Source organism: Myotis davidii, unplaced genomic scaffold (genome assembly GCF_000327345.1).
Source record: "Myotis davidii unplaced genomic scaffold, ASM32734v1 scaffold217, whole genome shotgun sequence".
NCBI lineage: Eukaryota > Metazoa > Chordata > Mammalia > Chiroptera > Vespertilionidae > Myotis > Myotis davidii.
In genome coordinates, this window is record NW_006290034.1 from 4,962,511 (window position 1) to 4,971,784 (window position 9,274).

The 9,274-nt window shown below is 61.5% G+C and overlaps 1 protein-coding gene across 1 annotated transcript in view; it reads left to right on the forward strand.

The window, feature by feature from the left end:
* The first annotated feature begins 6 nt into the window (after positions 1 to 6).
* Positions 7 to 9,274, forward strand: part of CELSR2 (cadherin EGF LAG seven-pass G-type receptor 2) — a 24,148-nt gene continuing 14,880 nt past the window's right edge. Inside the window, exons 1-3 of the mRNA XM_006763120.2 lie at positions 7 to 3,083; positions 7,688 to 7,921; positions 7,966 to 8,322. Of these exons, the coding sequence (XP_006763183.2) occupies positions 431 to 3,083; positions 7,688 to 7,921; positions 7,966 to 8,322 (3,244 nt within the window). The 5' untranslated portion in view covers positions 7 to 430. The remainder of the gene's footprint in view (positions 3,084 to 7,687; positions 7,922 to 7,965; positions 8,323 to 9,274) is intronic.

The window sequence follows — 9,274 nt, forward strand, 5'->3', positions numbered from 1 at the left end:
GACGGAGCTGACTGGCCATCTGGTGCCACACCACGATGGGCTGAGGGTCTGGTGCCCAGAACCCGGGGCCCACATCCCCCTGCCGCCGGCCCCCGAAGGCTGCCCCTGGAGCTGTCGCCTCCTGGGCATCGGAGGCCACCTTTCCCCACAGGGCAAGCTCACCCTGCCCCACGAGCACCCGTGCTTGAAGGCCCCACGGTTGAGATGCCAGTCCTGCAAGCTGGTGCAGACCCCAGGGCTCAGGGCAGGGGAACCGTCAGCAGAGGAGCCCACGGGTGGGCGTCGGAAAAGGAATGTGAATACAGCCCCCCAGTTCCAGCCCCCCAGCTACCAGGCCACGGTGCCCGAGAACCAGCCAGCAGGTACACCTGTGGCTTCCCTGCGGGCCATCGACCCAGACGAGGGCGAGGCGGGGCGGCTGGAGTACACCATGGACGCCCTCTTCGATAGCCGCTCCAACCACTTCTTCTCCCTGGACCCCATCACGGGCGCTGTCACCACAGCCGAGGAGCTGGACCGGGAGACCAAGAGCACCCATGTGTTCAGGGTCACGGCGCAGGATCACGGCATGCCCCGGCGCAGCGCCCTGGCCACACTCACCATCTTGGTGACCGACACCAATGATCACGACCCCGTCTTCGAGCAGCAGGAGTACAAGGAGAGCCTCAGGGAGAACCTGGAGGTCGGCTATGAGGTGCTCACTGTCCGGGCCACGGATGGCGACGCCCCGCCCAATGCCAATATTCTGTACCGCCTGCTCGAGGGGCCTGGAGGCAGCCCCTCAGACGTCTTTGAGATCGACCCTCGTTCTGGGGTGATCCGAACGCGTGGCCCCGTGGACAGGGAGGAGGTGGAATCCTACCAGTTGACGGTGGAGGCCAGTGACCAGGGTCGGGACCCCGGTCCACGGAGCGCCACAGCCTCTGTTTTCCTGTCTGTGGAGGATGACAACGACAATGCCCCCCAGTTCAGTGAGAAGCGCTACGTGGTGCAGGTGCGGGAGGATGTGGCCCCCGGGGCCCCAGTACTCAGAGTCACAGCCTCCGATCGAGACAAGGGCAGCAACGCCCTGGTGCATTACAGCATCATGAGTGGCAACGCTCGGGGACAGTTTTACCTGGATGCCCAGACTGGCGCTCTGGATGTGGTGAGCCCTCTGGATTACGAGACGACTAAGGAGTACACCCTACGGGTTCGGGCACAGGATGGTGGCCGCCCCCCGCTCTCCAACGTCTCTGGCCTGGTGACAGTGCAGGTCCTCGATATCAACGACAATGCTCCCATCTTCGTCAGCACCCCCTTCCAGGCCACTGTCCTGGAGAGTGTCCCCTTAGGCTACCTGGTTCTCCACGTCCAGGCCATCGACGCTGACGCCGGGGACAATGCCCGCCTGGAGTACCGCCTCGCTGGGGTTGGACATGACTTCCCCTTCACCATCAACAATGGCACCGGATGGATCTCCGTGGCTGCTGAGCTGGACCGGGAGGAAGTAGATTTCTACAGCTTTGGGGTGGAAGCCCGAGACCACGGCACCCCCGCGCTCACCGCCTCGGCCAGTGTCAGCGTGACCATCCTGGACGTGAACGACAACAACCCGACCTTCACCCAACCGGAGTACACGGTGCGGCTCAACGAGGATGCAGCCGTGGGCACCAGCGTGGTGACCGTGTCGGCCGTGGACCGCGATGCCCACAGCGTCATCACCTACCAGATCACCAGCGGCAACACCCGGAACCGCTTCTCCATCACCAGCCAGAGTGGTGGCGGGCTGGTGTCCCTGGCTCTGCCGCTGGACTACAAGCTTGAACGGCAGTATGTGCTGGCTGTCACTGCCTCCGACGGCACGCGGCAGGACACGGCGCAGGTAGTGGTGAACGTCACGGACGCCAACACCCATCGGCCCGTCTTTCAGAGCTCCCACTATACGGTGAATGTCAACGAGGACCGGCCAGCGGGCACCACGGTGGTGCTGATCAGTGCCACGGACGAGGACACAGGTGAGAATGCCCGCATCACCTACTTTATGGAGGACAGCATCCCTCAGTTTCGTATCGATGCAGACACAGGGGCCGTCACGACGCAGGCGGAGCTGGACTATGAGGACCAGGTCTCCTACACCCTGGCCATCACCGCCCGGGATAACGGCATTCCCCAGAAGTCTGACACCACCTACCTGGAGATCCTGGTGAATGATGTGAATGACAACGCCCCTCAGTTCCTGCGAGACTCCTACCAGGGCAGCATCTATGAGGACGCGCCCCCTTTCACCAGCGTCCTGCAGATCTCAGCCACTGACCGTGACTCTGGCCTGAACGGCAGGGTCTTCTACACCTTTCAAGGGGGTGACGATGGCGATGGTGACTTTATTGTAGAGTCCACGTCGGGCATTGTGCGGACACTCCGGAGGCTGGATCGTGAGAATGTGGCCCAGTACGTCTTGCGGGCATATGCCGTGGACAAGGGGATGCCTCCAGCCCGCACGCCCATGGAAGTGACGGTCACTGTGTTGGATGTGAACGACAATCCGCCTGTCTTTGAGCAGGACGAGTTTGATGTGTTTGTGGAAGAGAACAGCCCCATTGGGCTGGCCGTGGCCCGGGTCACGGCCACCGACCCTGATGAAGGCACCAATGCCCAGATCATGTACCAGATCGTGGAGGGCAACATCCCCGAGGTCTTCCAGCTGGACATCTTCTCTGGGGAGCTCACCGCTTTGGTGGACTTGGACTACGAGGACCGGCCTGAATACGTCCTGGTCATCCAGGCCACGTCGGCTCCCCTGGTGAGCCGGGCCACCGTCCACGTCCGCCTGCTTGACCGCAATGACAACCCGCCAGTGCTGGGCAACTTTGAGATCCTTTTCAACAACTATGTCACCAACCGCTCCAGCAGCTTCCCCGGGGGTGCCATCGGCCGTGTGCCTGCCCACGACCCCGACGTCTCGGACAGCCTGACGTACAGCTTCGAGCGGGGAAACGAGCTCAGCCTGGTCTTGCTCAATGCCTCCACCGGGGAGCTGAGGCTGAGCCGGGCCCTGGACAACAACCGGCCCCTGGAGGCCATCATGAGCGTGCTGGTATCAGGTAAGGAAGGGTCGAGGGGGTGGGCCTGGGCGGCTGGCCAGGGTGGAACTCCTGACCCCCCCCCGTTCTGCCTGGTGCCTGGCACGGAGGTTGAGGGGCAGAAGCCGGTTGGGAAGGAGCCCCAGGAGTCCTAGCTGCTAGTGCACAGGGCTGAGCTGGGCTGCTTCGGTTGGCTGCCCCTGCCCACCAGTCTGTGATGTGCTGGAGGAAGTCTTGTGAGGCTGCCCTGGCTGTGGCTGCCAGGAATTGTGAAAAAAAGGCGGGTGCAAGACTGGGGGGCGGGAGGGGGGCAAAGAGCTGGGGGAGGGGAAGAGAGGCCAGTGGGCCCCTTCCGCACCCCTCATCCAGCAGGATTCTCCTGTGATCTCATGCGGAGCTGAGGCTGTGGGGCACAGGGTCAGGACCCTGCTGTCGGGCCTCTTGGGCCCCTTCTGGCTCCCAGCTGAGCCGCACACCAGCTGAGGGGGACTTTGTCTCCAGCATTCTTTTCCCTCCAGGCAGAAAGGCCTGGCCTGGCTCCCCCTTCAGAGCTCCCACAGGAAGTCAGGCCAGAGCTCATTGTCTCTGTCCAAACAGACCCCACTGTCAGAGGCCCTGGTTCGGTCCGGCTTGGGGGAGGGGCTGCAGGGAATCCCGGGGCAGGCCGAGACCTCCCGGGCCCCCTTGCCACCCCAGAGGCTGCTCTGAGGACGCCGGGCCTTCCCTGCTGGCTGGGACCAGCCTGGGCTCTGGGAATGGGGTGCGAGGACCAGGATGAGCCAGGGGACTGATGGCCTTTGAGGGCAGAGCCCCCTGATCCGGTCGGGGAGGGAACAGAGTCCTGGAGTGTGGGAGCCTGGCCAGGACCCAGGGCTGTTTTTGGTCGAGTGTTTTCTCGCCCCCGTTTTGGCAGATACTGCTGATGAAGGGGAGGGGGAGGAGGATTGGGGTTGGGGCGGCCTTTTTCTATCAGCTCTTTTCTATCAGCTCTGGGGAGTGAGCGCCATCCACAAGGAGGGGCTGCCCCAGGATGCAGAGCCCTTCCCCAGGCCTGGGAACAGCTGGGATCCTGTGAGGACCCCTTGTTACAAGGCTGCCCCTGGGGATGGGTTGATCACGGACCCCCACTCCACACATATCAGGAAGGGGAGTGTGGGCCCGAGGGAGGAAGAGGCAGGAGAGAGATGCAGGGCATGGCTTTAGCTCCTCCCAAATCATGGTCCTTCCTGGGCAGACACTTCCCTGCCCATTCCTCTGGTGGCCAGGGCGTGGGGGCTTCTAGAGGTCACGAATAGGACTCCATGCCTTCGAGGCTTCAGTTTCCCCTCCAAGAGGAGGGCGTGGGAGGCTGTGGTTCCTCTCTCTTGTGTCCTTCTCTCTGCTGGGAGGTCGGGCAGTGGGAAGGACAGCCGCTCCCTCTTGTCCTTGCCCCAGCCTGCCCTCAGCCAGTGTGGCAGGACACTGAGGGATGGTGGCAGAGCAGGCCCCACCCAGCCTTTGGGCTCCTATCAGGGCCAAGCCCCAGACCTCGGCTCCTCTCTGATAGAGGGGAAGGCCTCCCTGGCCCTCCAGCCCTAGCCCCACCCTCTCCCCTCAGCTCTGACCCTTGGAGGCAGTCGCCACGGCAACCCCAAAGTTCATGGAGGTTGGGGTAAGGGGGCATTGACTCCCACTGCCCCTTTGTTTTCCTTCTCTTGTTCTTTGTCTCTCCTTTCTTCCCGCCCCTGCCCATGGGGGCCCTTCTGCACTGCCCTTTCCAGTGCCCTCTCGCCTTCTCCTGTGCTGGTCTCTCCTTTCCCACTTTCTCTGTCGCAGGCTCTTTGCCTGGGCCTTTGTCTCCCCCTGTTTGGTCTCCGTGTGGCTGCCTCTCTGATTTCCCCCCTCTTGTGCCCACTGGCCGCAGCTGCCCCAGCCCGGGCTGCTGGCGGTCCTGGACCCGCATCCTCCTTGCCTTCCTTCCTCTGCTAGGACACACAGGGGCTCCTGTCCAAGGCCCGCTCAGCCCACGAGGGGCAGGCCTCCTGCAGCCTGCAGACTCCACTGGCACATCTGCCAGGGGAAGAGAGACTTGGAGTCTGATTCTGCCACAGTCTGGGCCCTGGCACTTTTCCAGGTGTGGCTGGCTGGGCGCTGGACGCAGGTAGTGTTTCCTGGGGTCAGAGGCCATGCCCAGGAGCATGCCTCAGGCAATGCACCTCCCACCCCTCTTCTCACCACAGCCTTTGCATCTGAGGGGCGACCCAGGTCAAGTCAAGGGAGAGGAACAAAAAGGAAGGAGAGAGCAGTAGGCTAACTGCTGGGGACGGGGGACCATAGCAGAGGGGGCAGGTGGTCACAGATGGTGGACCAGATGGGAGGCAACAGAGACGCAGTGGACGAGGGGCATAGGCGGGGCCTGGGGTGGTGGTGGGGGGAACCCAGGAAGAAGTGCTTGTTTCCAGGGCTGCGGTGGTGGTGAGGTTTCTCTGGGTCCTTGGCCTTGACTGTCCTCTCCCTTCCCTAATCAGCTGGAGCACTCTGTGTAGACTCTGGGGCTGCTTTCTGCCTGAAGGGCCTCTCCCCTCAAGGAATCACCAGGCAGAGGCCCCAGGTACACAAGAGTCCTGTGCGAGCATCCTACCCGAGTGCAGGGGGGTCTGAAAGAGGGGGCAAAGCAGAGCCAGAGGCCAATAGATCTGGGCAGGCTTCCCAGAGTAGGTGAGTTTAGGAGGCTGGGGAGGCCAGGTAGGAAGAACAGGCTGTGAGACAAGAGTGGGAGGAGCTGCGACCGAGGATGACAAGCAGAGTTGCTGAGAGAGTGGGCAGGCCTTGCTGCCAACCTCAGGCCGCGAGGCTGGAGGACAGGTGGGCAGTGAGCTGAGACATGGCTGAGATGGCCTTCCTCGCCTCACCTGAGCCCTCCGGTGTAGCCAGCCACCTCCAGTGGGTACAACAGAAAAGCAGAATCCGTTTGTACGGCAGACCCCTCTGTGACTCTCACCCGGCCCCGGAAACGCCACCTCCTGCCCTATTCCTGCTAGAGGGTTCTTTTTTATATCTACTCGGGGCCCCTCCCACTGTGTTTTAAAAACTGTTTCTTCACGACGGAGACTGAATAGATTCTCATCAACATCTCAATATTTACTGAACACCCACTATGTGCAGGCCTCTGTAGGAAATGAAAACAGGAATGTTCCTTATAGCCCTGCCAGGCCATTCCCCCTCCCCTTGACCTGCAGCGGGCATTTTCGAGCTAAATGAAGTCCATTCCCATGTGTCTGTGCGTTCAGGTGTGTATGGCGTTGCTGGGCTTAGGCGTGTGGGTGGAGTGAGACAGCAGCGTGTGTTAGTATGTAGCCGTTTGTGAGTGTGTGGCTGGCATCCTGGTGTGATGCCGCGAGCCAAGTGGGCGATGAGTAGTGAGAGGCCCTAGGGCCAGAGAAGACTTCAGCCCAGTGGGGCTCTGTCTAGGGTCTCAGCTGCCCAGGCCTTTCCATCTGTGCCCCCCAGACCCCTGAGCACCAGAGCAGTGGGTGCTGTCGCCACTGGCTAGGTGGCTCAGCTGGATTTCCTGGGGTGCAGCCCGTCCCCCTACCCCACAAGGCTATCCTTAGCAGCCCAGAGAATTGGATGGGAAGAATGCTTTGTGTGGGGCGTTGCTATGGGGATAGTGGCCTGCGCCCAAGCAGCCATGGGGCTCAGTGGGAGGAGGACCGGGTGGCCCACTGACCCAGTTCATCCCCCACTCTCTGCTGTGGTGGAGGAGGGGGGAGCACAGCCAGGGTCAGGGCTATGGCAGTGTGGAGATATAAAGTCTGAGGGGGCAGGAGGATTCGATTTGTGGGTCTCCCCTGGTGCTCTGGTCCTGTGGAGAAATAAGAAAAAGGCAGAATACAGTTAGTTCTCCTGCAGGGAAGCCTGAGGGAGCAGGCCCATGGCTTGGGCAGAAGAAGGTGCACAGACATTAAAAGATGCACCATGCTTCACACCAGAGGGTTTGGCGAAAGAGCACTTTTTTAAAAAAAAAAAAGAATATTGTTATTGATTTCAGAGAGAAAGGGAGAGGAAGAAAGAGAAAATCAATGATGAGAGAGAATCATTGATTGGCTGCCTCCTGTACACCCCACACTGGGGATCAAGCCCGCAACCCAGGCATGTGCCCTTGACCAGGAATCGAACTTGTGACCCTTCAGTCCACAGGCCAACACTCTATCCACTGAGCCCAACCAGCCAGGGTGGGAGAGCACTTCTGAATATTGAATCCTATGCATCTCTGGGGGCCGATCCTCAAGGAGTGACTTGCCTACAGGTGGCATATCGCCTTGGCACCTTTATGCCAATTAGAAAAGGGAGCCCCTCCCTACGGGTTTGGCTCAGCGCCGGCCTGTGGACTGAAGGGTCCCCGTTGAATGCAGGTCAAGGGCACATACCTTGGATGCAGGCTCAATCCCTGGCCCGGGTCAGAGCACATGAGGGAGGCAGCCAATCGATGTGTCTCTCTCACATCGATGTTTCTTTAAAAAGCCAGACCCGTCCTGGCAACTGAGCCATGCAAGAGCGCGCGCTGGGTTTCAGCCGCGTGCACCCCCCCTCCGGCGCACCCCCGCTCGCTCTTGGTCCTGACCCGCGTCGCCGCCCCTCCGCAGATGGCGTGCACAGTGTGACCGCCCAGTGCGCCCTGCGCGTCACCATCATCACGGACGAGATGCTCACGCACAGCATCACCCTGCGCCTGGAGGACATGTCCCCCGAGCGCTTCCTGTCCCCGCTGCTGGGCCTCTTCATCCAGGCGGTGGCGGCCACGCTGGCCACGCCCCCGGACCACGTGGTGGTCTTCAACGTGCAGCGGGACAAGCCATATATACTAAACTGCCTAACTGGTTATTAAAAATTGAACCGCTTTCTTACACCTTACACCAAACAGCTGTTGCCCTTAAACAGGAGCGCCTGTACCTCAACCGCAGCCTGCTGACGGCCATCTCCGCGCAGCGCGTGCTGCCCTTCGATGACAACATCTGCCTGCGCGAGCCCTGCGAGAACTACATGCGCTGCGTGTCGGTGCTGCGCTTCGACTCCTCGGCGCCCTTCATCGCCTCCTCGTCCGTGCTCTTCCGGCCCATCCACCCCGTCGGGGGCCTGCGCTGCCGCTGCCCGCCCGGCTTCACGGGCGACTACTGCGAGACCGAGGTGGATCTCTGCTACTCGCGGCCCTGCGGGCCCCACGGGCGCTGCCGCAGCCGCGAGGGCGGCTACACCTGCCTCTGCCGCGACGGCTACACGGGTGAGCCGGGGGCGGGGGGTGTTACCGTCGCCTCTTCCAGAGCGAGGCACAGGCTGCCCGGCCATGCACACGCCCCGCTCGCTCTTTTACACCAACCTATGGAGGGAGGCAGAAAAGGGAGCCCTTCTTCTCCACCCCCCCACCCCCTGCACCCCAAGCAGTGCCCCTGAGGTCAGCACTGGCTCCAGAGCCAACCCGCTTGGGTTGGTATCCCAGCTTTGCCCACAGTAGCTGTGTGTCCTGAAGCAAGTTACCTAACCTCTCTGTGCCTCAGTATTTTAAAATGGCAATGATCAGGCTGCTTACATCATGTGGCAGCGGTGAGTGTTAATTTCATTGGCGGTTGTGAGGATGAATTTAGTTCATTTAATACGCAGAAAGCCCTGGCCTATGGAAAATGTTGGCTAAGATCCGGTGACTTGCTCCAGGTCTCACCTCGAAGCTTGGTTAGAGGTGAGGCTGGGCCTCCACCGGGATCCCCCCCAACCCCCACCCAGTGTAAGTTACCGGCCAGAGCTGCCCAAAGTGCTTTTCTCCCCAGGCACTGAGGGGAAGGCACAAGAGCTGGGAACACCGGAGGGGCTCAGGTGTGGGGGATAAGGGTGTTTCAGATCATTGCACCTGTGCGACCCCAGCAGCATAACCCCACCCTCCTCAGGTGCATAAAAGAGGGTCCTGCCCAGGAGGCCTCCTGTTGGCCTGTGACCCAGTCGCTCTCCTGCTGGCTGCCCCTGCTTTGTGCTCCTGACCCCTCCCTGCAGGCCCTCGTTTCTCATCTGGACACCCTTCCCCTCTCCCCACGGCCCTCCTCCCCAGTGCCTTAGGCCTGGCTCCCCCTCCACCAGCTCCATGCCCACGGCTCAGCCCGCAGTGGCGCCACCGCCTCCCTGGCTGCATCATCCTGCCCAGAACTTCCCAGACTTGACTCCTCTCAGCTGCTGCTGAGGGTGGG